The sequence below is a fragment of the Rhamphochromis longiceps genome, linkage group LG18, assembly GCF_057381845.1.
Source record: "Rhamphochromis longiceps isolate RC_006_pf linkage group LG18, R_longiceps_female_GT1.1, whole genome shotgun sequence".
Lineage (NCBI taxonomy): Eukaryota > Metazoa > Chordata > Actinopteri > Cichliformes > Cichlidae > Rhamphochromis > Rhamphochromis longiceps.
In genome coordinates, this window is record NC_140574.1 from 26,227,281 (window position 1) to 26,254,870 (window position 27,590).

At 41.4% G+C, this 27,590-nt stretch overlaps 1 protein-coding gene across 2 annotated transcripts; it reads left to right on the forward strand.

The window, feature by feature from the left end:
* The first annotated feature begins 351 nt into the window (after nt 1-351).
* Nucleotides 352-20,059, forward strand: LOC146648468 (BMP/retinoic acid-inducible neural-specific protein 3-like). Of its 2 annotated transcripts, none has more exons than XM_085389987.1 (8): nt 352-831; nt 950-1,296; nt 4,583-4,785; nt 7,267-7,484; nt 11,733-11,838; nt 14,309-14,545; nt 16,156-16,378; nt 18,783-20,059. In XM_085389987.1, exons 2-8 carry the CDS (start codon nt 1,034-1,036, stop codon nt 19,915-19,917), a joined length of 2,385 nt encoding a protein of 794 aa, XP_085246113.1. In that variant the 5' UTR covers nt 352-831; nt 950-1,033; the 3' UTR covers nt 19,918-20,059. The 2 variants fall into 2 exon arrangements, with proteins under 2 accessions (XP_085246113.1, XP_085246114.1); XM_085389988.1 differs by having other exon boundaries at nt 1,002-1,296.
* Nucleotides 20,060-27,590: the final 7,531 nt, after the last annotated feature.

Genomic DNA, 27,590 nt, shown 5'->3' on the forward strand with positions numbered 1-27,590 from the left:
ACAGAACTAGTAAGGGGGGGACAAAAGAAACACCGCGAGATAATTAGCCTATTATCAGACTCCGTTAAAGACCTTTAATGGGCAATATTCACCCAGGGAGAGACAAGCTGTGATGGGAAATAATAATGAATAAAGTGAAGATAATGGTGAGTGATGGATGCAGTCCTGATGCATCATCACTCCACTCATCTCCAAACTTAAGTACACTCAGTGATCATACTGTATATATTACCCTGCCAGCCTCATCATGATGCACTTGCTCGCCCTCTTGCTATCTCTCTTGGAAAAAAAATAGGGAAGAAAAGGTCTCTTTGTTGAAGCAGGCACTCATTCATCCACCAGCTCACACACAGCAAAGAGGAGATATAAGCGCCTACAGCGTCTGTCAAGATTTGTTTTTTTCTTTTAAATCTTTTTAAACAGACAATTTAGCGATCAAACAGAGCTACAGGGTGTCCCACTCACTCTGTTTAAATCTGCCCCCCCTGTTCAACCTCTGGAACTATCTGTGACCGCACGGACGTCCTCGCAATGAACTCCGCCGTCTCACCGCCTCCGCCGCTTCAACTTCTCACCGAGGAGCGGATGGATGCGCGGATGCTGGAGCAACGTCTTCCGAAATAAAAGAAAAAAAGAAAAGAAAAGAGAGAGAAAAAGTTGGGCGGGAGCAGAAAAATACCCAAGTTGGAGTAGCTCTCTGTGAAGAGAGGACACATTACGAATTCATTCATTGTGTCGGATCGCTGATTCGGAGAGCTTTTATTCTTGGCTGTGGCGAGATCGCAGGAGTTCATCTTCGGGCGCATCCTTTTGGTTCTTATTGCAAATCAGGTGAGTGTGTCTTCGGCAGAAGGAGGAGGAGAAGGAAAAACGTTTAATTGCTATTATTTCTTGTTCATTAACTCTGAGGTATCACTGCTTTGAAATAATTTTTCCGACAAACCTCCAGATCAGCGTGACGCGCTACTTTTCAGCCCTGATTATCTGTCCTCTCCTCTCAGTCTGGAGAGAATGAGGTGTCGCTGGGTGAAGCATGAGCTGTCAGAGAATCAGTCATAAGCGGCTGTCTCTGCTATGGGAGGGGGCAGCTCTCAGCCTCTGGCTCTGCTGGTGCTGTTGCTGGACCTCCAGGGCCGCCACTGCCACTGGAGCCGCAGCCGCCGGACGAGGCGACGGCTCCCCCGGCTCCCTGGGCTGGCTGCTGTCGGATAAGGGCCCCTTCCAGCAGTCCCTGGAGTACACAGAGGCTGCGGAGAGGTACCAGCAGGGCTTCAGCACCAGATACAAGATCTATAGGTGAGAAGTGTGTGTGTTTAACGCGTGTAATGTTTTGTGTGTGAGAGAGTTTCAGGTATGGATTATAAGTAGGCTACTTGCCATTTTTTTTTTCATTCCAGACGTGTTACTGGATAATTTTACTGATGAGCAATTTCAGCAAGAGAGCAACTTATCGGTGACAGCAGCTGCTGTAGTGTGTGTGGAATGCAATCCTGCACACTCTCAGGATTGCTCTCACAGGTACCGCACCTGCACCAAATTAGTTGCAAGCTGATGAGCAAATCAGAAGAACTGCTGTAAGCATGCAGAGGGCCCTTTCCTGCTGAAAGCTCATCTGTCATCTGAATAACAGCAGGCATTTATTCCTTTCTTTTGCTTTGTTTCTTTATTATCTTCTTCTTTTTAACCTGGTGCTTTTTGCTGTTGCTGGTGTTTCTAAATGACCCCTGCAGCAAGAGTTAATGCCATGGATTGTGCGTGGACAGTCGAGCTTCATCCCTTCAGGGACTTCCTGCAGTATCTGCCAGCTGCACTTTGCTGCCTTTCCAGAAACTTTTCCTAAAGCAATATATTTCTGCTCTGATTTAACTTTTAGGTATTTATCGATCATTCCCTTCATGGCTCGGGGGTTTGAGTTGCAGACGTGCAGTAAAAAGGTCTGAATTATATTTTGTGTTTATAATTCGTGTGGAGGACCCGTGTGTGTTGATATTTTGTCACTGTCCCTGCAGTCCTGCGGGGTCGGTTTGAGAAGAAATTTTCATTTCTGTGGCAAAAAGAAGAAGAAAATCGCCAAGGGTTTAGCAAAGTGAAGGAAAGACTTTGTGTGCATCTTTAGCTGTGCTATAAATCAATCGCTCCATTATCTTTTCCCAGAAATCTTTAAGATTATTTCTTACGACGAGATAAACAAGTGTTTATCTCGTCGTGACACCTGTGTTTTTTCAATGGACCCGGTGTGACAATGTCCCAAGAGTCCTCTGACTTGAGCCTCCTTGTTTCCAGTAATTACTGGAAATCATTAAAAAAGTATCAAAGAAGCAGACAGCTTGGACTGGAAAGGCACTCATCACTGGTAATGGCTGGCTGACATCTCACCTCTTAAGGATCTTTCACCCTACAGCAGTCAGCCCTGTATCCTCTCAGATGCCTTGCTCACATATTTTAAGCCAAAGGCTGGTTTTAGGATTAGGGATTAAGGATTTTAAGGATGACTCTAACTGAGATAAAAACCTGCTGTAACAAGATGATAACTGACAGGAGAGTCTTTTTAAAGCAGTTTTCATCCTCTCTGCCTAATGTGACTTATTTAATGGTTTAGAGATAAGGGAGGGCATTTAATAAACTGTGGGAACACTGAAGGCATTTTTTTTATAATAACTGTATTTTATGCACTCCCTACAATGCTGTAGACACTTCATATTTTCTATAGGTGTGCTGTGTTAAAGTGCCGGGGGATTTAAATTGCAGTTCTGCTCTGACCTCTGTAATAGCTGCACACCATACTAAAGCTCACGTGGCTGTCAGTCATGTGGAAGCAAAGCATGCGATTACGCTGTCAGCTAGCTCCCCCCCATACAGCTGCTCCTGTATAGTTTCAACCCCCCCACCCCCCAATAAAGTGTTTTCATCACTTTCTGATTGCTTTCTATGCGTACAGTAAGCCTCCACGTTTACATAAGCCAGCCCATTCCTACAGCGCTTCTGTTTTTCCACCAGTGCATGCTGATGGAGTAGCTGTAGGCTAACCCTGGGCTAGATCTGCAATATCCATCTGTCCACCAGAGACAGACACTCATCCTGTCCCCTCGTTACGATGATTGGCCGTAATGACACACTCCACACAGTCCCGGTTCCCCCAATTATTTCTTTGCCGATCATTTTTCTCATGGCAGTGATTTGATGACCTCCCAGAAGGAGAGGGAGGTACACAGAGCAGCAGGCAAGCACCGTGGGAGAGGTGGATGTTAACTGACGCTGCAGAGGGAGGGGCTGTGGGGAATGGAGAGCGAGGGTTTGTGAGTATCTAGAGTTCAGCGAGGCTCGTGTCTAAAGGGCACGGGGTGACAAATCATGGCAGCTGATGTCGTGGGGCTTTATTTTCTTTATTTTTTTCTCTTTTTTTGCACCTTTCCTGATGCTGTGGGGGTTGCCACTTTGGAACCCAACGAGTTTTGTTGTACCCAGGCGCAGGTTACTCAAAGCTGACATCGGTCAACTGTAACAGTGATTCTCAACTTGGTGCACTTATACACGGGGGAGGGTATCCACACGTTTGATTTTCGGATGAACATGAGGATAAATCTGTGCTGCATTACTATTACTTTTGAACCAGAGTAATCTCCAAGCTTTTAAGATTTAACAAATAGGCAGGTTGAAAAGCTATCTATTCATATTTTAATTTTTTTGTCAGCCTGGTCTATTATTTTTTACTTTATCATGGTTCTGAGAATGAGTGCTGCTAATCTGTTGAGATCAGTGATATATTTGCACTCCAAATATATTTGCTGTACCGCCAGCAACTTATGTCCAAAGATTAAGACAAATGTGCACACTATGTCTTGTTTTTTAAATCCACTAACAGTCTGCTGTCCACAGCCTAAGGCCTCGGGTTGCCATAAAAAATAAATAAATAAATAAATAAACAGAAAAATAAACCTCCTTGCTTGGATTAAAAGTGCATTAAAACTAGTTAGCAAGTTGGCAGAGCTCTAATAGAGCGGTGCTCTATTAAAGTGCTGATTGAATGGTTAAATCATAGCTGCTAAACCCAGTGCTAGTAGCAGAACCGATTGTTGTAATACTGCTACAATCTATATAATGTATCCACTCTTATATAATAAATACTGTTACATGAGTTTCAAATGAGAGCATTTAAGGCCAAAAGAAAGAAGAAAGAAACAGCTGTCTTATATAACATCCTTTTTTACAATTGCCTGGTAAAAATCTGACAATCGATAAACATTCAATCACTACTTGCCGTATAATCCCTTAAGTAAAAAAAATAGAAAAAAGGTTTTTCAGGGTAGTTTCTTGTACATCAGAGGCATATTGTTAAGCTCCGCTGAGCATTACAGCTTCATCGCTTGGCGTTACTGCTTCCTCTGTGTCCACCATGTATGTGAGCCATAAGTATACAGCAGCGTGTGCCTCAGTGAGGGTAACACACTTTCAAATATTGCTTTCCTCTCAACGCAGCTTGTTAAATAGCAGCCCGGGGCCTTACACACAATTAAAGACCTTAACAGAGTGAGCAAACCTGTGTGTGTGTGTGTGTGTGTGTGTGTGTGTGTGGTGTTTCTAGGGAATTTGGTCGATGGAAGGTGAACAGCCTGGCTGTGGAGAAGCTGGACAATTTTGGTGGCGGCAGGGGTTTGGCTTTGCCCCTCGACCCTGACTTTGTGCACGCCATCCGGCAGTTGGGGAGGAGACCAACCCTTCAGATGATTACAGAGAGTCTAATCAAGAAATACGGCACCCACTTTCTCCTCTCCGCCACTCTGGGAGGTACAGTAGAGTAGTCTGAGCTTCAAAGCGAGCCTGATCCACATAGCCTCTAATGTGATTTTTGTTCATTTTTTTTTCTAGCATATGGGGCACTGATTTTTTACTGTCTGCTGCTTTTGAATCAACAAAGCATGTAATGATTTTTCTGGATCAGTGTTTTTTGGCGTACAAAAAGGAATCAAATCGCCCCAGATTAGCGTACAACAAGTGATTTGTGGTAGGCGGGAGAACGACAGATATGATATTTTTGTTTAGCTGCCAAACCGGCACGGTTCCGTGAACAGAGGTTTGTCACTGCTGTGAAATGCTGTCATTTATAAGCAATTAGTTTTTCTCTTCTTTTCTTAAGCTAACTGCTATCACAGAGCATGCTGTAAATGAACGGCACTGATTTGAGGGAAGTATTTGGCTAAAAAACAGTAGCTGGCAGTTTTCTCTTACGCCCCAAAATACAGCAACTGGTCGAAAACCAACACTGGCCATGCACTCTGTCTGTTAGTGTCTACAAAATTATTAGAAATTCGTCATGAAACCCACCCACAAAGATGCAATAGTCGCAAAGTGTTGTTGATGTATAACAACGTCACACAAGTCACAATTCCCAGTGCTTTGAGAAGTTCTTGTCAGATAGACTGAAACCCAGTTTATACTGAGCAAATGGTCCTCCTAAAAGGCAATATAGAAGCTTCCTGATAAAATAAACACTATCAACACTTCATGTACCAGACGTCAGTTTCACCCAGAGTCACCTTTACCACCTACAAACATCAGCTACATCGCTCAAAAACTGAATGAGTTCAAGTTCAGGTGAACTGTGTTATTAGATTTTTTTTTTTGGCAGCACTGTGGTCTGCAGGATGCATTGTCTCAGAGGTCAGAGTGGATAGATGCATCAACAAAATGTGGATCTTCAAAGCATAAGACTGTTTGCTTGTTATTTTTGCAATCATCACATGTAAGAGTTTTGATAACCACCTGCCACAAGGGATGCTTGATCAGTGTGACTCGTTTCATATAACTGCTGCTGTAATACTCGGCTATAGCAGTGTTCAGAGTTAAGACGATGTCAGCAGACCAAACTGGGTGAAAACGATTATTAGCCTTCACCAAAGCAGGGTCAGATCAGAAAACGTAAACATGTGATTTAACAACGCAACAGTTTTGTGTCATTTTGGAAAAAGAAAAATGCTCATCATCTTTCTAGATGATTTTTAAGAGCATAAGATGAGATAAGATGCCACATTTTCACAGGGCTTTTTAGCCACATCTTTTAACATCTTTTTAATATCTTCATATGTGAGGACAGCTGCCTGGTTGGAAACCAGACATGAGCAGAAACAGAATCAGATGAATGATTGAATATTTTATATGGGGGAGGTGAGGGCAGGTTAAACTGGCGTGGCTCTTCTGAGGCACATATAATCCCACCTGTAGGGAAATAAGAAAGACTAACAGTCTGGCTTATTATAAGGAAAATTTGTATTGATCCTTGTTTGACTGGAGGTGGGCATATTCATATACACTGACAGTGTACTCTCCTTACAGAGGTTCAGCTGCGCTGACAGTTTAATTAAATTTAATTCGAAGAGCTTTATTTCCCTGCAAGTTTAAATACGAATTATCACAGAAGCTTTCAAATTTACAAAGGTCAGGCCGCACGGAGTGATGCTTTTCGAGCGCTAGTGGTGAGGAAACAGTTGGAGAACAGTGCCAATAAAGTAAGTACAGATAAAGTGACTCAGACCTGCTGTGACAGTTACGGCATGTTGTTAAGGTTCGCTGAAGAGCACCTGCAGCTCCCTTCAAAAGGCACTCATTCCTCATCTGGCTCAAATCTGAGACGCTTTTGAGGGAAAGTAAAAGAATTTATTAATGTCCTCTTGACTCAGTAGTGAATGCAGCTATTTTCAAATCTGTTCTCTGGTGAACGTTGTTCAGATAGTATAGGAGAGAAAGACCTGGGAAAATATAAAAGGAGGAAGATGAGGTGAGTTGCAGAAAGAAATTAACTACTAGGGTAGGAAGTTCAACGGCATCACAAAAAGACTGCAGTTTTCATTGTCAGGGCTGACTTTCCAAAGTGCACGTGAATCTATAAATCTTATACTTAATCAAACGTGTCTTTTTTTCTTCTCACTGCTGGTGATTTGACCGTTATATAGAATTCATCTAAGAACAGCCCGGCGCTAACCTGATTTTGTTTTCCAAGTCATTTTTTTCCATCATAATTAAAATAATTGAAATAATTAAGGAAATTTGATTAACGACGGTGAGTGAGCTCTCTTTATTCACCAGGAGTTTAATAGATGCAGAGACCTTGCCTGTGCCTTTTCCTCTAATCATCCAAACCATCAGTTCCCCCACAGTACTTAATGACTACTGTGCTTTTCTATCTAGTCTGAAAAGATACTAATGAAAGGTGATTAGTGGCGTTCTGCTGGAGCTAATGAACCTCTCATCCCTCTGCCTAAATGTTACCAGGGGAGGAGTCTTTGACAATATTTGTGGACAAAAGGAAGCTCAGCCAGGAGTCTTCGCCCTCAGGGGGCGAGGGCAGCCGGGGCAGCAACAGGAACTCAAATACTACAGGGACCGTGACCCTGGAAACTCTCCACCAGCTGGCTGCTTCCTACTTCACAGACAGAGAGAGCACCCTGCGGAGGCTACACCACCTCCAAATCGCATCCACTGCCATACGGGTATGTTGAAGGAGGGAAATTGTAAATACAGCAGCAATCTGCTGGGAAATGAAACGCCAGACATTCACTGCCTGAAGGTAGCCGTGTTGTTCTCCTGCCTTGCGGTTTGTTAGCCTCAAGCATTTGCATGAGGGAAAGCCTGATATGAAGCTGGGAGTCGGGCTGGGTGGGTTTTTGGTTTCTGTTAAAGTGAACGTGGCTTCGGGGAATGACTTTGGGGAGAAAGAAAATAACTTCTGTCTTCGTCGCCTGGCTTAAATTGACCCGGCGTGGGTCAGTATGGACCAGTGAAATACTGGGGGGTTTTAAGGCGGTGTTTTTTTTCTTTAGTTTCCTTTTAAGTTACAATATCCATGTAACCCCGTGTTGTAGTATTTCCACTTTGACCTAGTCATTTGTAGCATATGCTTACATGCCTACATGATCTTAGACATGCTGAATGCAAACAAACAAAAAGTTTGGAGTCTCTTTAAAATGGAAAGAAAAAACAGAATGCTATTATATGCAAATCTCTCAAACCCGCATTTTATTCATGATAGAACATAGAAAACATGTCAGATGTTTAAATTGAGAAAAATGTATCATTTTAAGAAAAATATTAGCTCATTATGAATGCCAGATGTTTTTAGCTGGAGAGGTCTGGACTGCAGGTCGGCCAGTTCAGGACCTGGACTCTTCTACTGTGAAGCCATGCTGCTGTAACAAATGCAGTATGTGGTTTAGCATTGTCTTGCTGAAATATGTAAGGCCTTCCCTGAAAAAGACATCATCTGGGTGGAAGCATATGTTGTTCTAAAACTAGCGTATACCTTTTAAACACTGATGGCATCTTTCCGGATGTGCAAGCCCTCTCCTCTTCAGTGATGATGCGGCATCCATGTTTTCCAAAAATAATTTCCTGTGTTGAGTCGTCTGACCACACAGGTCGTGGCAGACGGCCGCCGCTCCCTGAGCCAGGTTCTACTGGAGATTTCTTCCTGTTAAAAGGGAGTTCTTCCTTTCCACTGTCGCCAAAGCACTTCTTCATAAGGGGTCATATGATTGTTGGCGTTTTCTGTTTCCTTTGTGTAATTGTAGGGATTTTACCTTACAATATAAAGCACCTTGAGGCAACTGTTATTGTGTTTTGGCACTATATAAATAACATTGAATTGAATACATGATGGCTACATTTCTGGATTGTGTTCTCATTTTGTGTCTTTGTCTGTTTGATGGAGCTTTAACCTGCATTTGTGGATGGCACAATGAACTGTGTTCACAGACAGTGTTTCCTTGAATCGGTCCTGAGCCCATGCAGTGATTTCCATGGCAAAATCAGGCCTGTTGTTAGTGCAGTGCAGCCTGCAGGCCTAAAGGTTACAGGTATCCAATACTGATTTCGGGCCTTGTTTCTTGCACACAGAGATTTCTCCAGATTCTCTAAATCATTTGATTTCATTAGGTACTGTGTTGCTAAAATCGTAGAAAACAAGTTACAATTTGTTATACATGTACAATGACAATAAAAGGCTATTCTATTCTATTCTATTCTCAACAACAGAATAATTACTTAGTTTTTGATCAGTTTCCTTGCTGCTGTATTTTAATATATGATCACGATTAAAGGTAAAAATTAAATGGTTAAAATAAATATAATGGAGTTAAATTCACCACAGATGAAGCATTGTTATGAAAGTATGAAATAATATAAAATTAAATATCAACTTGCAGATGTTTCTTAGGATTACTGACACATTTGCAGAAGAAAGTTTCAGGACATTTGGCTAACTCAACTTGAAGACAACTTACACTAATAAATCCTTTAATACCAGCTCAGGGACTTTTCTCCCATAACTTATTTAATCAGGTAGGATTAAGAGCGAATGCTTATTTACAGAATTGGCCTGACACTTAGGAGATTCACCTGTTGTGACTGCAGGGTAGCACTAAGTCTTTCAAATTTGTTTTTCCTGTTTTTTCCCCTCACCAGTGGTTTATTATCATGAAAATCTCTCAGCATGCGAGGAAAACGGGAACAGCAGATTTTGAAAAATGAAGCGTCTGACTGTTTATAGCTGACCACCTATAACACCCTAATTAAGTGACTCTTCAAGCAGTATTGCACGAAGCAGGCTTTCTAAGTTACCCCGCACTCTGTGGCAAGCTTTAAAGAGGGGAGCGAAGCGAGGGGCGGTTGTGTGTCCTGTTGTATGAAACACCAATCATCCATTTTATCGTCTGAAGTGGCTATTAGGGTGTGCGCATTAATCAGCCCAAGGGGCAAATGTAGATGCTAAAGTGAGTAGCCACTGATGAAGACAAGTGCCCTCCCAAAATGAGAGTGCATTCCTCTGGTTATGCATCAGCTTGATGGATTAAAGATATCATTCCATTAATTTTCAGCCAGGCTGACATAAATTCATTTGCCATTTTGCAGCAGGCGTGGAGTTTAGGCAGACTGAAGATCAGTGTGAGAGAAAGAGAGGAGAGCAGAAGAAGATGAACACTAGATTTTATGAGATAAATAGCCGTGCATTAAAATCACAGATGGTAACAGAAATTCGGTGAGAAATGGGAAGGTGTGTGTGCGTGTGTGTGTGTATTCCTAACTTTGTGGGGACCAAAAATAGGAAGTTTACTATACTTATGGGGACCAAAATCCTGGTCCCTGCAAGTTTGAAGGCATTTTTGAGATTCAAAATGTGGTTTTAGTGACAGGGTTACAGTTGAGTTATAGGTTTAGGGTTATGGTTAGGCATTCATTTTTCATGGTTAGGGTTGGGGTAAGGGGCTAGGGAAAGCATTATGTCAATTAGATGTCCCCACCAGAGATGGGCAGTAATCCGATTATTTTTTTCAAGTAACGAGTAAAGTAAGGGATTACTATTGCAAAAACGGTAATTAGATTACCGTTACTTTCCCGTAGGAACGCTGCGTTACTGCGTTACTAAAACCGTGATTTTTTTTTTGCGAGAATGTCTTATGACAGTGACGTAAGCAAGTGCGACATTCGTGAAAACAGCTGTGTGCAGATCAACAATGGATAATATATCGATTGTGGGAGAGAGTATGAGCGTGCAGCGTTTAAAGCGTGGAAGTACTGACCTTACTTTGAGTTTGATTCCATAAAAAGTGACAAAAACATTAGTGTCCGTTGTGCGTGGGAAGAAAACGTCTTTTTACAGCGAAAAAAACCCCCTAAACTTCCAAGCAAGCACCGAGTGCGCTATGACATAATGGGAAATTCACAGAGAAACTCGCGGATTCTTCCACACCGCTGCAGCACACCTGCACCAGGGTAAACCTCCGCCTACCACAGTCCTGCTTTACAGGTGAAAATAGAGCAAAAGGGCTGCTGAGTCTTTGATTTTATTTATTTTCTGCTGTGTTTTACTTGCATTTATTTGAAAGACTGAGTGTAAACACAAAAAAAACAATTATTTTATGTGCTGGAACGTGCAGAAAATAGGTTTAAATGTTAAACTAATTTATTCAAGTCAGAGAATGGTGCATATAATTTTATTTTTGCTTGATGCATAAAGTTAAAAGATTAAAACTAATAAAACAAGTTTTAAAAAAGGAGACTTTTCCATTTGATTACATTTTGTATGATGGATTATGTAGAAAAAGTAGAATTGGGCTGAAAGAGCTATCGCTTTATCACCTATTCAGGTTGTAAATCGTGTTTTTAAAAAGTAACCAAGTAACTAAGTAATTAATTACTTTTGAAAATAAGTAATCAGTAAAGTAACGGGATTACTTTTTGGGGGAAGTAATCAGTAATTAGTTACTGATTACTTTTTTCAAGTAACCTGACCAACACTGGTCCCCACAAGATATAAATACCCGATATGCGTGTATGTGTTTTTGAATTTCTAGCTTTAACATTGGGATTGTTTACTGTTAGAGATGCAGAGAAGTGAGTCAGTTTAAAGTTTTTCAGTCAGAGGGAAGTTGATTTCCTTCCCTCACATCAGAACAAATTATTCTGTGTGAGGAGAGAAAGCTTTCTAATTGAAGACCTTTTCAGTGTTACTTCACCGTGACTCATTGAATACCAAGCTCTTTTAAGACATAAAATGCATCTTTGATGAGGATTTTTATGTTCTTTTGACCTTTCTTTAGAAAAAGAAAATATTCAAGTAATCCATGCAGAACCAAGATTATCAGTTGTTTTCTACCTATTAACGCAGATGGAGGGGTGAAAACGGGGGCGACTGCTGACAGAGCGAGCGTTCATAACACTGTTTTCTCTTCATGTGCTTCCAGGTGACTGAAACAAGAACCGGGCCGCTCGGATGCAGCAACTATGACAATCTGGACACAGTCAGCTCCGTGTTGGTTCACAGTCCTGAAAACAAGATTCAGCTGCAGGGTAAATTTTAACCTTAAGATTGATTTGGGAGCCAGTAGTTCATCTGCAGAGCACGTTCTGTTGGTTCAATAAAATTTGAGCGGGCTTTGGCTACATGTAGGTAAACTGTCTGAAGACTGAAAGAGGGTATTTGCTGAAATGCAATCACAAAACTAATTAACCTTTTATTAGCTCAGACAGAATACAAAGTATTTACCCGGTTATCTTGCATTCCAGTTGGAAAGAGCAGAGAAAAAATCAGCAGAATATCCAAGGGTTCCCCGACTGACTAACTCTAACCATGATAATGACCACCAAGTCCTCCAACTAAATAATCGTATTGGACATTTGTCCCTTCCATTTGATTGAATCATGTAACGACATGCAGGAACGTTTCCACTTAAAAGAACAAAGTCTAGATGAGCGGGCAGATCAAATGGTCTTTGTTAATCAGAAGACTGGAACTGAAGTATCATGTGGAAGTGCTTTAAATGTCACTTTTATTCAGTGTTTACTTCAGTTTTACTTGCTGTTTGGTTGGGTTTAAGCACCAAAACTACACTAAAAAACTGAAACACGCTCACTTTCACTGCTTGTGATGGACCGAGCAGTGAAGGAAAGTCAAGCACAGGTTAAAGTCCAAAAACAAGTTTTTTTTAAATTTACCCAAAAACAAACTTGGTTAAATTATACAGAAAAATCTAAATCTTGGGCCCATAAAAGAGGTCAAAGTAACAGAACTCTACTTAAAAGCTGACAACAATACTACTAACTCAAACAAACTGAACTCCCTAAACAAGTCAAAGGGGAAACTTAAATCAGCCCACATAAACACAAAGGGGTAGAACACAAAAACCCCTAATTCCATTTCCCCCCCATGATCCAGAGTTGTGGTATGACCCAATTTGCAGGTCTCATATAGGCTTGCTCCGCCTCTTAGCTCATCAACCAAGGGAGTGGGAGCAGCTGCCACTGAGGTCACTCAGAAAACAAAGAGTAAATCATACACATAACAGTGTAAACTACAACGTGCGCACTTATTTTAGAATACAGTATTATGCGATTGTACAAGTAAATTAATTCTAAACCAAAACCAATTCTTTATTACCCTCTAAATTAAATCCTGTATTTAAAGACATTAAAATGAAAGTGTAGTGTTATGCGTAAGTCTCTATTGTAACACTAATGTTTGGTAGACATTACCACTGTGTGGCTGTAACTGCAGCCATCGCACTGCTAAACACACGTTAGAAAGCTTCATTGATTCATGATCATTTGAATTTAAAGATGCTGATGCACATTTTGCAGACAGTTAAGAGCTGTCCACACAGAAAGCGATTCGCTTGTTGTGAATCACTTTATCATTGCTGACTGGTCACTAGTGGAAATTCTAGGCTTCACTCGCCTGGGTAGCCATCTAGGATTAGTCAGAGCCTTTGAGTTAGGGTGAAGTCAGAATTTGTGGTCATCATGTGATTCATCTAGACTTCAAACAGTTTGCAGAATAGTCATTTGTGATTAACCCTCATGTTTTCTTTTTTTTTTCAGAAAAATATAGTTAATTTGATCAGACTGATCTAAGACTCCATGTTTAAAAAAAAAAAAAAAAAAAAAGGATTTCGGCACATAAAATAAGTTGTATTAGTCTGCATACAATTTAGCATGTTTTATTCAACATTTGTACTTTTTTGGTGTGCCGGTCGAAAATGACCGATCGTTAGTAATGAGACAACGATTAGGTGCCAGTAGTGGAGGTTTTTACATATAGCCAAGCTTGTTATCGCCTCCCTAAGCTAAGCTAAATAGCTACAGTAGTTATTATTTCAATTATTTATTTATTTTATTTATAGCTACTAAATGTTCCTGAGAGATCCATGAAGCTTATTTCCCACACTGTGAAAATTGCTTTAATGCTTTAATGAAGGCTACATCAGCATATCCATCCGCTGTCTTCAGGTTATCCTAATCAGGGTAGCGGGAGAGCCTATCCTGTTCCAGGTGTACCCTGCCTCTTGCTCCGGGTATACATATGATGCAAGGCTGCATCAACATAACCATTAAAAAAGACATTCGCATATTTGTTCATTCCAACTTCCTTCCTGCAATCTACAATAATCCACTGTTTAATACTAAAGCTATAAATCTTTGAAAATACAGAACTACTTTATTATTTTTTTATCATTTTTTTTAATTGTTCCTTTCTAGTAGTAAGTAAACGTCTGAAAAGGCTGAGTCAAACAGGCTAGAGGACTGCTTTAAATGGTGGATTAATACATATTTGTTTATCTTGGAAGTACAGCGCAGGATTATGTATGTAAGATTAATCATTTTTAGACAACAGTAAACTACAGCAACTAACAAGACGTGTTCAAATGTTTTCACTTTTGCTACTCAGACTGCTTTTTCTATGAGGATGAATCAGCCGCTCTTTCACATGTTTAATAGTTTATTAATTTTTTCCCTCGTGTGTCTCGTCTGTGGTGCTCCGCAGGGCTGCAGGTCATCCTTCCAGGCTATTTGCGGAGCCGCTTCATTCAGGCAGCTCTCAACTACGTTGGCTGCAAATCTGAGGGCCAGTTTGTTTGCAAGAACAGTGACTGCTGGTGTGACTGCAGCGTGGACTTCCCACAGTGTAACTGTCCTCGCTCTGACCTGGCCACTCTGGAAAACAACCTGCTGCGCATCAGAGACGCCTGGAGGCTGACCTACAAGGAGTTTGAGGAATCTGGTGAGTCAGAAATTCCTTCAAAATGGGACTTGAAAATGTCAGCTTGAAAAGTGCTTTCACAAAAAAAAGAAAAAGAAAACACACGGGTGGAACAGTGGCTTTTAAAATCCTCCTCAAAAGTACGTGCTTTGGGACTAAGGTCTTTTTTTTTTCCTCAAGAACAAAACACTTTAAAGTTTAGTCTTAAAACAAAAGTCTTGTTTTATGTTCAGAATGCTTTCTTAGCTGTCAAACTCTGACAGCTGCCAGACTTCAAATCAAGAGACCTGTCAGTCATTGTGTCAAATCAAATGACAGCTTTGATGCTCTCAAGTTGCTTAGGGCTGCTCTTAGTGATTTTTCTTTTAAATCCATCTGTTCTCATCAAAGTGCTGTGAACATAAAAACATGTACAGGAAATATCAAACATGATTTGTATTTTTTTTAGTCTAGGAATAGTCTCACAAGCGACCCTCTAAATCCACTACATGTTGTTTTAACGCAAAAAACAAGATATTATTTGACTGGTGACCTGCAGAGGTCCTTAAAACAGATACTAATACTTTTAGACAGAGCCAGGCTGATTGTTTCCTATTAAATTACTTCATTGTACAATTTTCATAAATTTTATCTTTAAAATAATGCCAGTAATTCCCTTTGGGGAGACACTCATCTTGCGTCCATTTAGACACAATGGGAAAACAGCCTATAAAACCTGAAATCACTGAACTGCTTGATTCGAACAAACATTTTTCTCAGCTCTGTGCACAAAAACACTCATAAAAAATTATCTACATAAACAAATGAACAAGCTATTGCACAAAACCTGGCCTCTGTCCAAGCACGTAATAATGTGCTATTGCTTTCTTTTTCAGACTGTAATTACCGTAAACACAAAACCATCGCAGAGGAAGTTAGCAGCTTTGACTGACACTTACCCTGCAGTTACACAGATATACGTCGGCACAAAATCAGCAGCGGCTTTAAAAACAGAGCCCACTGTATCACAGCACAAAACACTGCAGTGCTGTAGGTTATTCAGATGTTTGAAGAAAGTTATAGCGCAGCTTTGTTGCCTGTGATGTCGACACTGAGTGCACTGGGTTTGTGTCTCTTTGTGTATTTGAGATTAGAAAGGGCGTATAAAGAGAATGGCAGAGAGGATGCACTGCGTCGTTTTTTTGTACTACTGAGAGGTGACACAGTTCATGATATAAGTTTCCTCCGGCATCAAAAAATGTCAAAGAAGTTTAATCAGGGGCACCGCTCGTTTCTCGTTAACGCGGCAAAATGTCTCCCTTTCATATTAATAATGTCAGAAACAGCAATTTCTCTAATAAGACTTGTTGCCTTAAAGGTATACAGTGACTTATTCTGACAACAGGTGTGACATAGAATATGAAAATCATTTGTTCCCTCCTGAAAAAAAGAGGCATAAAAGATCAAAACACGCCGCGCTTTGCAGCTGTTATTTCTCCTTTTTGGGTTGTTTGATTTTCAGGGACAAACAATGAGGAATGGATGCGTTTGTGTCGTTTTTTTTTTTTTTGTTTGTTTTTTTTTTAATATTGTCACCCTGCGGTTTATGGCCACAGGCAAAGTTTACTTATTCATGTTCTCCTTCCTACCAGAGGAGTTCCAAAGCTTCGTTGGGAACCTGCCAACCCATTTCGCTGTAAACACATCTGTCGTGGAGCACTTGTGGAGGATGGATGCCAACCTCCTACAGCGATACAGGCAGCTGGAGACCAGTAGCAACCAGCTTCTCACCAGAGCGCACCGCACCGCTAACAAGCTCTTCAGCCTTAGCAAGAGGTGCCGAAAACAACCCAAAATGATCCAGCAGAGGCCCAGGTAAGAAGCAAGCAAGGAACATGAGGGAGGAGTATTCATGCTGCTGCCCGTTAAGCCAAGGTGCTCCCCAAAACTTATAATTGTGAAAATGATTTATGCACCAGGCAGTGAAAGAAAGCAGCAGAGCGAGACGGTACTTATTAGAAGGCACTTGAGGGAAAAGTAGTCGTGGAGTAAGGTGAAAAGTGCTGACAGGAGGGAAGCGGCTTCTCTGTTCCAGCCTCAGAAAGACGAACGGAATCCCAGCTGGCCAAACGGCCACGTTTCACTGTCGGCAGGTTCAAACTACATCACAATCAATCCAGCGTCTTTAAACCTCTCATGTCATCTCATTTCTTTTCTTTTTTTTTTATCAGAACCCGTGGACAGTAATATAGTTTGCTTATATATAATTCCTATATTTTCTTTTTACTGTTACAGCTGCTGTATCAGCAGCACTGCCACTTGGACGGTCTATTCGAGCAGCCCTATCAGAGACCACGTTGGTCATAACTCCAGTCAGATTTATGCCTCTCCTATGAACACTCTGTGTTGATAGCTATTTCTGGCAGGGAAATTAACTAAATGACACGATCCATCAGTGTACTACTCAAACACAGACACTGTCTCCTCAGTCCACAATCCAATTACACTCTTTATCAGACTCCTTCTGCTCGTAAAAAAGAAATTCAATAGTAGTTTAGGATAACCGGGAAGATCATTTTTCTTGGTGTGTGTGTATGCGTCCTCTCATTCAATTTAATTACACTGTTTTCAAAAAGTTAGTAGCAGGATGCTGTTAAAATTTAAATAAAAACACAAGCATTGAAAATCATTAAAAACCTACATTTATCTGAAAATGGTACAAAGGTTTTAGAAAATAATTTTTTTTTTTTGTCATTGTTCAATTTGAAGCCAGGTAAACTGTGTCCCTGCTGCTGAAACAACATTTAATTGTTTCATTTCTTAATGCTCCAGAAGATCTCGCTTCAGCACACAGACAATTTTTATAGCAACATTAGGAATGGAGTTTGGTATTATCGTGCTAAAATCAGCAAGACAGTCCCTGGAAAAGACGGCTGCATATATTGCTCAGCAGTAACGGCAGTTTCACAGATGCGCAAGTCACCTGTGCCACGATCACCAGTGAACCTCTTCAACTTTTGAACTGTGGGCTCATTAAATGCCAGGTGGTAACTCTCCTTTGTAGAAGAAGGTCATATTTACTTTATAACATCACAAGATAGGAGGAAATCAACCCTTTTCTCTTTTTCACTCGTCTCTGTAGTTTTCCTAATAACTGCATTGATCCTATGCTCATATCGAGGCTGCTAGCTTGCGGCTGACTCAGAATTCAAGACAGCTTTAGCTTTATCCACTTTGCCTTTGTTTGCTTCTTTGAAATGTTCATGTTCAGCTGTGTGACGGTCACCACCTCCTCATTGTGTCTTTACCTAATGACGCGTTAGCATGGCTATCTGCTTGCTGCTGTACATGTGTTGAGCGTGAAGGACTAGCCGGTTACCTGTTCAGGCTGAAATTGTCCGACTTCTGTCCTTGGTCCCTTGACCTTGTTAATATATGACTTTTATTGCACGATAGAGTTATTACTTGTATACTCTCAACTGGTCCTGGCCTCCCTGAGCCTGTTTCTCCTGCAGATGTCTTCAAGTTGAAAGGGAGTTTTTCCTTCCCGCTGTTGCCAGGTGCTTGCAAATAAGGAGTCATTTGATTATTGGGGTTTTCTCTCTATTATTGTAGAGTCTTTACCTTACATTGAGGTGCATTGAGGCGACTGCTGTTGTGATTTGGTGCTTTATAAATAAAATCGAATTGAATTTTGATGCAGTAATGAACTGTGTTCACTGAATCATCTTTAGAGCTTTTCCTCGCTTTTTTGATGCCGTGCCCCCCAAAGACCTGAAGATCACAGCCTTTTATTATTGGATTTGTCACTTACTTGCAAAGATTTGTTCAGTTTCACAGAATCTTTTTTTAAGACATTATTGATTCTACATAATAAAATCTCCAAATTCATGCTGTGAGACACATAATAGGGCTCTTTGAAAAGCGTTCCTATGTGGCTATATTTCTAAAAGTAGTCTAAGCTTGAGATAGAAATAAGAGTAGTGGCTGCACCACAGAATGAGAATTCAGCAAATTACAATATTCATTTTGATCTGATTTTCTGTTATGACTCCAGCTGAGCCCGAGTTTGGCTCAAATTGTTTTTTGCCGCACATCAAAACAACACATTGTTTGTGCAAAGCTTGATTAATCTTCTTAGGCAAAACATTTTCTTTGTTGTATAATCACAAAAACATGAAAAAGATGAAAAGTGACAAAGACAAATGAGTTATTATATAATAACCAATACAGCAGTATCCCTGAAGCTGTACTGAAACACTTGTTGTCTCTCCTTCAGGCCTCTGCAGTTCTGGCTGAGCTACGCTCTCTCCGTCTTGTACTGCAGCGAGAACAATCAGGTTGGTGTTTACAGCGATGAGAGCCGCAGCTGCTCCTGCCCCTACAACCATCCACCTTGCCAGGGTCTGATCCCCTGCTCGGTGGGTGACGGTCCCCGCTGTGCCTCATGTTCCACAGAGAACCGAACTCGATGTTCCAGCTGTAACCCCGGCTTCACGCTGACCCAGGGAGTATGCCGGTCAGCCGTGCCTGACCCCACTGACCCCTATCTGGGTTTGGAGAGCGACAGAGATCTGCAGGATTTGGAGCTGCGCTACCTGCTCCAGCGGCGTGACCCGCGCATCGCCCTGCATGCTGTGTTTGTGAGCAACGACGTGCGTGTAAACACTTGGTTTGATCCCTCGTGGAGGAAAAGAATGCTGCTCACGCTCAAGAGCAACCGGGTCAAGTCCAACCGTGTTCATATGCTCCTCGGACTCACGCTACAATTTTGCCTCACCAGAAACAGCACTTTTGAGCCAGCACTGTCGCTGTTTGTGAATCCCTTTGGGGGCAGCCATTCGGAGAGCTGGACCATGCCGATAGGTCAGCACGGATACCCCGACTGGGAGCGGACCAAGCTGGATATCCCCTTGGACTGCTATAATTGGACGTTGACTCTGGGAAACAGATGGAAGAGCTTTTTTGAGACAGTTCATTTCTACCTGAGGAGTAATATCAGGGACCCTGTGGGAGTGACAGGAGGAAACAGGAACATGACACTGTACTATGAGTCTCTGGAGGAAGTGGAGCCTTCCAACAACATCGGCTACATGAAGGTGAACAGCATGCAGCTGTTCGGTTACAGCGTGCACTTTGACCCCGAGGCGATCCAGGACTTGATTCTGCAGATAGACTACCCGTACACTCAGGGATCGCAGGACTCGGCCCTGCTGCAGCTGGTGGAGCTGCGCTACAGGGTCAACCGCCTCTCGCCTCCGGGGGCCCCTCACGTGGATCTGTTCGCCTGCCTGCTCCGCCACAGACTCAAACTGTCCAGTGCCGATGTGACCAGGATACTCACTGCCCTGCAAACTTTCAGTGCCAGACAACCAAACTATATGGAGTACGAGGCAAATAAACTGTGTAGTTAAGCGCCTCCATTTGATGTTTTGTACTATTTCCTTGCCACAAAACAGGCCTGTATCCATTGTCAGCTGGATTGGTTTACATCAAGTGTGTGGTTTGTTGTCCAAGACTGTGCTGTACATACACAATGTGCAATTAAAATAAGTGTTTTTACCAAGATTTTGGTGTAGTTTTATGGATTTAAAGCACCTGAAAATTGCTTAAGAAAGGAGAAAATCAACAATACAGTGTTAATTATTTAGCGCTGATAGTTTGACAGTCAAATACTGTGCTATCAAAACATTTACATTTGAGTCTCGTTTTGCACAAAATCAGAAATGTCCTCACAGTCTTCCTAGCTTGTTTTATAGTTTTCAGCTCAATCCCACTGGAGAGTGTGCGCTGTGTTGTTTTTGCCCATCTGGAGCCTCAGAACACAAGGTCTCCATTCAGGGAACAGCGTTAGCGCAGATTACTAAGTATATAGTGAAAGAAGGGGGAGGCTGGGAGTAGCCTTCCTCTGTTTCTCTGCTGTCCCCATATGCCATTCACAGTTACTGTGATAGATGAGCCAGGGTGCCGCAGAGACATGCCCAGCATCAAACAACAGTAAGCAAAGTGTCAGTGACAAGGATAGTACTCTCACCCTGCGCCAGAGCAAGTTGGACCCTCACAAGTGTGACTCTGGCCAAAAGGGAAATCAGCTTTAATCCCCCCGAGGGCTGTCGAGAGTGGAGCCGCAGGCTAGCAGCATGGAGCAGCTTTGATTAGACGAGCTTCTAAAGAGCTTGTAGCAAAGACGCAGCTTCATCAGGATTCACCAGACACGTTGCTCCCAAGATTAAAGCCAGACACAATTTGCTCCGATGCTGTCACTCAGAATGAATGTGAACGAGGTACCTGATGCAGTTTTGATTGTGAGATGAGGTGCTGAGCATACTACAGCTATCACCGCCCTACTGTCATTCACATTATGATGTATCATGCTGCAATTTTGTGGGAAATAAGCTTGTTTTTTTTGTTTGATTTTTTTTTGGTTGGTGGTTTTTCTTTTTCACTTTATGTGGCAAAGCTTAAAAATGTGCTCAAGGCGCTGGTTTCATTATTAGTTGTTGTTTTTTTGTTGTTGTTTTTTGCATCCTCCATAGGGTTTCTTTGAGCTTAAACATTGATTTTGCAATGTTATTGGTCAATTTTTAGACACAGCTTTATTGTCTCCAGGCTGCCATTCTGTTACTGAGCGATCAGGCATCACAGGCTCTGGTATTGGCTACTTTGTGTTCATATTCAGCCTTTGAAAACGACCCCTTTACAACTCAGCCTTTTTCTTTGGGCTCTTGTTTTAGAGTTTAAAAGCTGTTTATGGTCTGGAGTTTGTTGTAGCAGTAATTTAATATGCCAAAGCTGCACTGTGTGTTTTACCTGCCTGCAGGGAAAAGTGTGTGTGTGTGTGTGTGTGTGTGTGTGTGTGTGTGTGTGTGTGTGTGTGTGTGTGTGTGTGTGTGTGTGTGTGTGTGTGTGTGAAGGAGACACTATTCTGGATCATATCCCAGCAAGAGTTAACTCCCTGGGTTAAATAGTGAGCATCTGGTGTGACTTTTAAAACCTTCTGAACGAGAAAATACTCTGCATCTGGGTGTTAAATATGTGGCGTACTGTTACTGGAGGCAGTCCAGGGCACCTTTGGGGTGAGTATGAAGCAGAAAGAGGTTTTTTTTTTTTTTTTTTTTCTTGGCTCAGATTTGCTAAGGCAGGTTTTGATTTTAGGTTCAATTTGTCCTTAAGATGAGTTTGAAAAAGTTTCTACTTCATTTCACTTCAGTTTGATTCAAAGCTCTTCACCATCCTCGACCGATTTTCTTTCAGAGGTAAAGAAATAAAAATAGTTCCTGCATTAGTGTTTTCCAATGGCAAGCATTTAGATTAAAAAGTAAAGGTTACATTAACCACAAACCTAAGTGCTCAGCCCCCGAGCTTTTGAACAAACCTTTTAAGAATTTCAGAATAAAAAATATCAGGATTATTTACAAAGAAAGGGCCACAAACAAGGATTCAGAATAAGTTTTATCGTGCACCCATTAAAGGAATAATTCAGCTATTACATTAGGGATATTTTTGGAAATATACTTTCTTGCCAAGAGTTAGAAGATTTATATGCGTCTTACTGCTGGCATAATAGATATGAAACAACACAAACTCTAAGCTAGTATATTGTTTTTGTGCTTTCATGCTTTCATATTTGTAGGCATTAAATTCCAGCTGTTAATGTTGTGATTAGTTTGTTTTTAACTAGTGTTAACCAGTTTGGTTTTGGTCTGATGCAGATTTTTAATGCTGGTAGACGGAGCTTCCCCTGCTTCCACTGTTTTCAGGTTGTAGCCTCATTTAAAGATCCATTATGGATGTGTCGTCAGTGCTGATGTGGAATGGATGTATAGCACATGTGGGCTGGATGTGTAAAAGTGCAAACACTGTAGTTTGATGACGCTCACTAAGCGTGTTACCTGTCTGTTTTTTGATGTCCTACTATTGAGGTTTCTCACATGACTACAAGCATACATTGCTCAAAAGCTGTGTGCCATGTAGGAAGTGGTTAAAATTACCGGCCATGAGGGAAAACATTTTATTTACCAACTTCCTGTCAAGTGGTTCTTTAACGTTGCCGGCTGAAATCGGTCACAAAGAGGCCACTGCACCAGAAACTTCCTTGTGATTGCTTTGGTCACTAGCAGGTCCTCGCAGTCGCCTGTGGTCTGCAATCACTGGTGAATACTAGCTTAGCTGTAGTAAAGATGCAGGTCTGTATGACTACGTTACTTGCAACCTACGTTGTCACCTCGATTGTCCACTTCCAAAATGACAAACAAGTTAAAGTCACGTGGTTAACGGTCATGTGACTCCAAACCGTCAACATTCTAATTTTGGCCATGAAATAAAACAGTTAAGTATTTTTCTTTTAGCTCCAACAAAATGAATCATCTATAAATACACTTTCTCAACATTTGCTTTAAAAGAAAATATGATACTTGATATGATTTTAAAATCCTCTTAGTTATGTCAATAATTTAAAATTAATAAAATATAACAGGAGGGCAACTTGCAAAAATTGATTTCACTTTTACAGCTGAATAAACCTGAAAGTTTAATGATAAAATCACTATGTTAAAATACCAAAAATTGGATTAAAAGAGTCCGGGGCCTGATTACTTTATGTTCCTGCTGGTGTGTAATAGCCTGCGTCTGTTGTCCACCAGGAACACGATGGTTCAACAGTTGAGGTAAACAGGATGCTCGGCTGCACACACTTGACCCAGATCCACTAATACAGCCTTTGAGTTAGTTTTGCAGATGTCGTTCATGGCACTGATGTTTTGATTTGCTTTTGATCAGAGTTGCTCAGCGCACCCTGAGGTAAATCCTATTTTATTATTTTTTATCTTCTATTCAAAGCTTTAGAATAGCTCTAACATGCTTGACCCTTAAACACATTTTGCAGACGCCATTGACTTCAGTTCCACTTGCAGAGATTTAAGCATCAATAAAAAGTCAAGCCACCTATCACAATACAAATTACAAGACCTGCTCTTTGATATTTCTACCTTCATTCATAATTTGCATATGTGCTCATCTGCTAATGGATTTTGGGTCAGATTCTGTGCAGTTCAAAGCAAAGCAAAGCCGGGATAAAGGAAATGTACACGCTTACACTGAGAGGTTTTATCTGTGGGAAGGGCATGAATGCAAGCGGCTCTGCACTCATACAGGGGGCAGAGACTGAGTGATATGCAAGAGCTTTGTGTTGGCAGGCTAGTGGGCCTCAGAGGAAACATGAGTTAGACTAATGTGTGCGTCTGTTTAACAAGCATGCTGGTGATGGGAGGCAGGGGCTCAGAGACGGGAAGAGTTTATGGAGAAGACGACCCCATGGGAGGTATCAGGAGTAATAGCTGACGATATGTCAAGAACAGCCCAGACAGCTTGCTTTATAGGCCAATAGGGATCAGTCCTTGTAAACTGAATGTAGATTGTCGATTTTTTTTTATTTTCCACCTTTTAGGAAAACAACACACAGAGGAGGAAGAAAACGGGTTATTGATCACTATATTTCAATCTAGGGTCACACTTTACCATTTGTTTGTGTTTTCTTAATCGCAAAGCCTTTTCTGGGCTTTAATCTGGCTCTTTAGTGAATGCGATTGTTCGCTTTGTGTCTTTAACGGTATGTCCACAGGTGCTATTAGTGCTCAGTGAGAAACCCTTTTGCGGGTGGCCAGTGGGGACATTCATATAACTTTACTCCCTTTCACTTGAAATTCTGTCTGCTGAGAGCTATTAAAACCCCATTCAATTAGCATAAGGACATGTTAATTTAGAAAATTAAGAGTGGGGCTATGTTCTGCCAGCAGTAATGAGGAGCCTAATGCAGACTGGAATAATGATAAGACATCAAATAACGACGCCAATCCTAGCAATGTAATATGGCTCTTGAAAAACCAAATGAGATCAGACACGCTAATGTTTGAACGCAGTGCCAGGGCTTATAAAGATATGAAATACAGCTTCTCGAAACTGTACCCCAAACATCAGCTTTGTTTTTAGAGTTTGACTGATGGCTGTTTAACGCCACGCTGACGTTCTCAGCCTGAAGTGACGCTGCCACCAGTGCATCATTAAAATGTGTCTATTTTCACGTCAAAAGTGGTGAATATTAAGTGTTTTTCCTTAGCGTCTTACTAGTGACAGGGTGGAACATCCTCTCAATCAGCATGAACTGTGGATCGTCGTTTGACACTAAAAATAACACAGAAAGCAGCCGAGGCTGATGGACTGATGAAATGCTGTCAGTCTGGCAGGGTCACAAATACTCTGCTAAAGTGTTGGGAGAACGCAGAGATACGTGAAGCACTTAAATGAGGAGGTGAATAAAAAAGATGTCTTTGCAACAAAATAACTCCTTTCAGATCTGAGCAACCTGGAAACATAAAATATTTAAAAGACGCAATAATAATGTTGGCAAGGAAACAAGTTGTCTGCAGAACAACAAAAAATTGTTTTGTTTTTGCTACTTGGAACATTGTCCGTCGTGTGATAAAACAAAATGAAGTTACTGATTAGAAGCTTCAGAATATTTCAGACCTGGCTATTGGTTTCCCCACTATCAGCCACAATCAGCTTCATCATCTTATTTCATTTTGAGAGCCGTGTGCTGCACAATGAAATGTTGAGGATCGCTTCCTTACCGAGATTAACAACAACAGAGGCTTTCGGATTTACATAGTCTGTTTATAATGAGTAGTGCTGGTGAGCCTCCTCTCTCCACACACACACACACGCACACACACACACCACACAAAGCAACCAGAAGGTTGCAATTCTTCACCCGAATCTCTCATTATTGCCGCAGCACTAATGACGCAGTGAGGATCAAGGTGCTGTATGGAGATGAAAGAGGAGATGCAAAGGATTTACAATGCTTCCAAGATCACTGATAAAGCACAGCGTAAACAAAACTTTGCCTGGGGTTCGCACCACCAGGGAGTTGGGATTTAGTCTCCTGATTCAGCGTCATCCTCTTTAAACTCGCGGCATTAGTGAGGCAGAGAGCAGAAATCCTGATGAGGCCCACCAGAGCTCCAAGCTGCAACATTTGAAGACAACCGCTCACTTTGGATTCCTTTTTTTTTCCAAGGCTCATTCACAAGCACTGTATGTTCTCTGTACTCATTATCCTGCTGCTTGTAGAAACCCTAATGTTTCCTCTAAGTGGCTCCAGAGAAGAACATACTGTATAATCGTCCATTAATCAGCGGCTCGGGACGACGTGTCAGCTCGGAACTCGAGCATCCTTGAAGCGCAATCATATTTAATGATAATCCTCAAGGCCATTTTCACTTGCTTCCAACGCCCCTATCGGCATCTAACTATGTAAGTGCGGAAGCATCCCCCCCTTTGTTTTTCTGTGTGAATGACATAAAGTCGAGTGAGGCAGATGCGCAATGTGCTGTAAGCTGCTGGATAATGTTTCATCATCTCAGAAGTCTCTATCTTCACCGAGATCTCGAGCAGTTTTCAAATGTTTACCCCCCACAACTTCCCAAAAGCATTATGTAAGCTACTTTAATTATAAATAGACACACTTTCTCTTTCTTAAGGGAATAATACAATTACATCAAAGTCCACTTAACGTAGCCCCAACGTTTGTGAAAGTTGTGTCCTGATGCCAGCGCGGCTGGTACTCTTATGTTACGTGAAGCTGCTCCTGCCACGGCGCATATTTGTCCCAAATGGTGACTTGAATTGACTGCCTCATATATTCAATGCCATTAATATTTCAAATCATAAACAAACAATTAGTTGTGTTCATTTATTCAGCAGTGTCGGGTGACACCTCCGAGGCTGGCAGCACATGCAGGCAGCACTCCTACATCACATTAATCAAACGGAGGCTGACTCGTGCAAAAACAGGCGTCTGGAGAGCGTTTTTTTGCGATTAACAGCGAATAAGTTCTCGTATAAAAGCATTTAGAATCAGCACTTCCAGCCCTGTTGGGACTGCTGGAAAGCAGAAGCTGCCATAACTGGATGAACAGCAATCTCGCAGCCAGGGAATCCTGCGGCCAATTATTGAGAGGAAACTGCCATTTTCACGGTCAGCTCCCAAAAAAACTCCACTGGATGTAGTAATTATGTCCCTAAATCACAAGCCATTAATCTCTCCAAATGCAATTCACCAGCAGAATAAATAAGCAGATCAAGATGTGAACTGTTGATTCCTGAGAGTAGATTTATGTGGCTGCCACTGTAATAATGATTGTTGTGGTAAATCCAGGCCAGTCTTGGAGCAGAGGTGAACGGGGCGAAGTCACATCACTGATGACTAAGCCAATGACTAAGCTCACCTCGAGTGAAAATAAACCACCTACCTAAATGCCCTTTGAAAGTTGTGGTGTCTTCCCTCACTAAGCTGTCTCTTCAATTAAGGACTTTAGTAGGTTGTCTGTGCAGAAGCAGCAGCAGCAGTCAGCTTAAGTGGGTCACAGTAAATCCAGTCAGGTGGTCCGAGCACTTCATGTCTTTTTGCTTGTATACCAAGTAAGGCCACTGAGCTTTAGTTCCAGCAGCACACACTGACTCACAAAAGGGGTGCTTGCACACACACACACAGATACACAGACTCTGATGGAAGCAGGCTTTTATTCTCTTTTTACATCGCAGCTTCATAATGAAAAATACAAAAACAAGGCTAAGGTTGAGCAGGTATCTGCTGCTGTGTGAAGCTGGAATCTCACCTGCTACAAGCTGAATGGAAAAGTCTGTGTCTATTATAGGGCTGAACGATTATGGAAAATAATCTAATTGCGATTTTTTGCCCCAATATTGCGATTGCGATGCGATTATTTTTTAAGGTCTTTGTCTCCTGTATTATTAAACAAAGACAAGCAATACATCATATAGTATGGCCAATACTATATTACATTAATTTTAAACTGTTCTTTCCTGGAAGACAGACCTCTGTTATGATGACATGAGGTGATGCATGAATTGATGACTGACATTTTTATTTAACTTCTTCAATCACAACAGTATATTTGAACATACACAATAGTTTATTTTTAGCTTACAAACATCTGAGCATAAAGTGCTGACAAGGAACCCTGGTGTAAACATTAAAATGAAAGTCAGTACAATGTGCAGATTG

Bases quoted from the DNA above. Each gene is read 5' to 3' on its own strand.
- LOC146648468 (XM_085389987.1), top strand. From the start codon at position 1,034: ATGAGCTGTCAGAGAATCAGTCATAAGCGGCTGTCTCTGCTATGGGAG. The intron at 4,786-7,266 runs GTACAGTAGAGT...AAATGTTACCAG, and splicing joins CCTCTCCGCCACTCTGGGAG to GGGAGGAGTCTTTGACAATA. The intron at 11,839-14,308 runs GTAAATTTTAAC...GGTGCTCCGCAG, and splicing joins AAACAAGATTCAGCTGCAGG to GGCTGCAGGTCATCCTTCCA.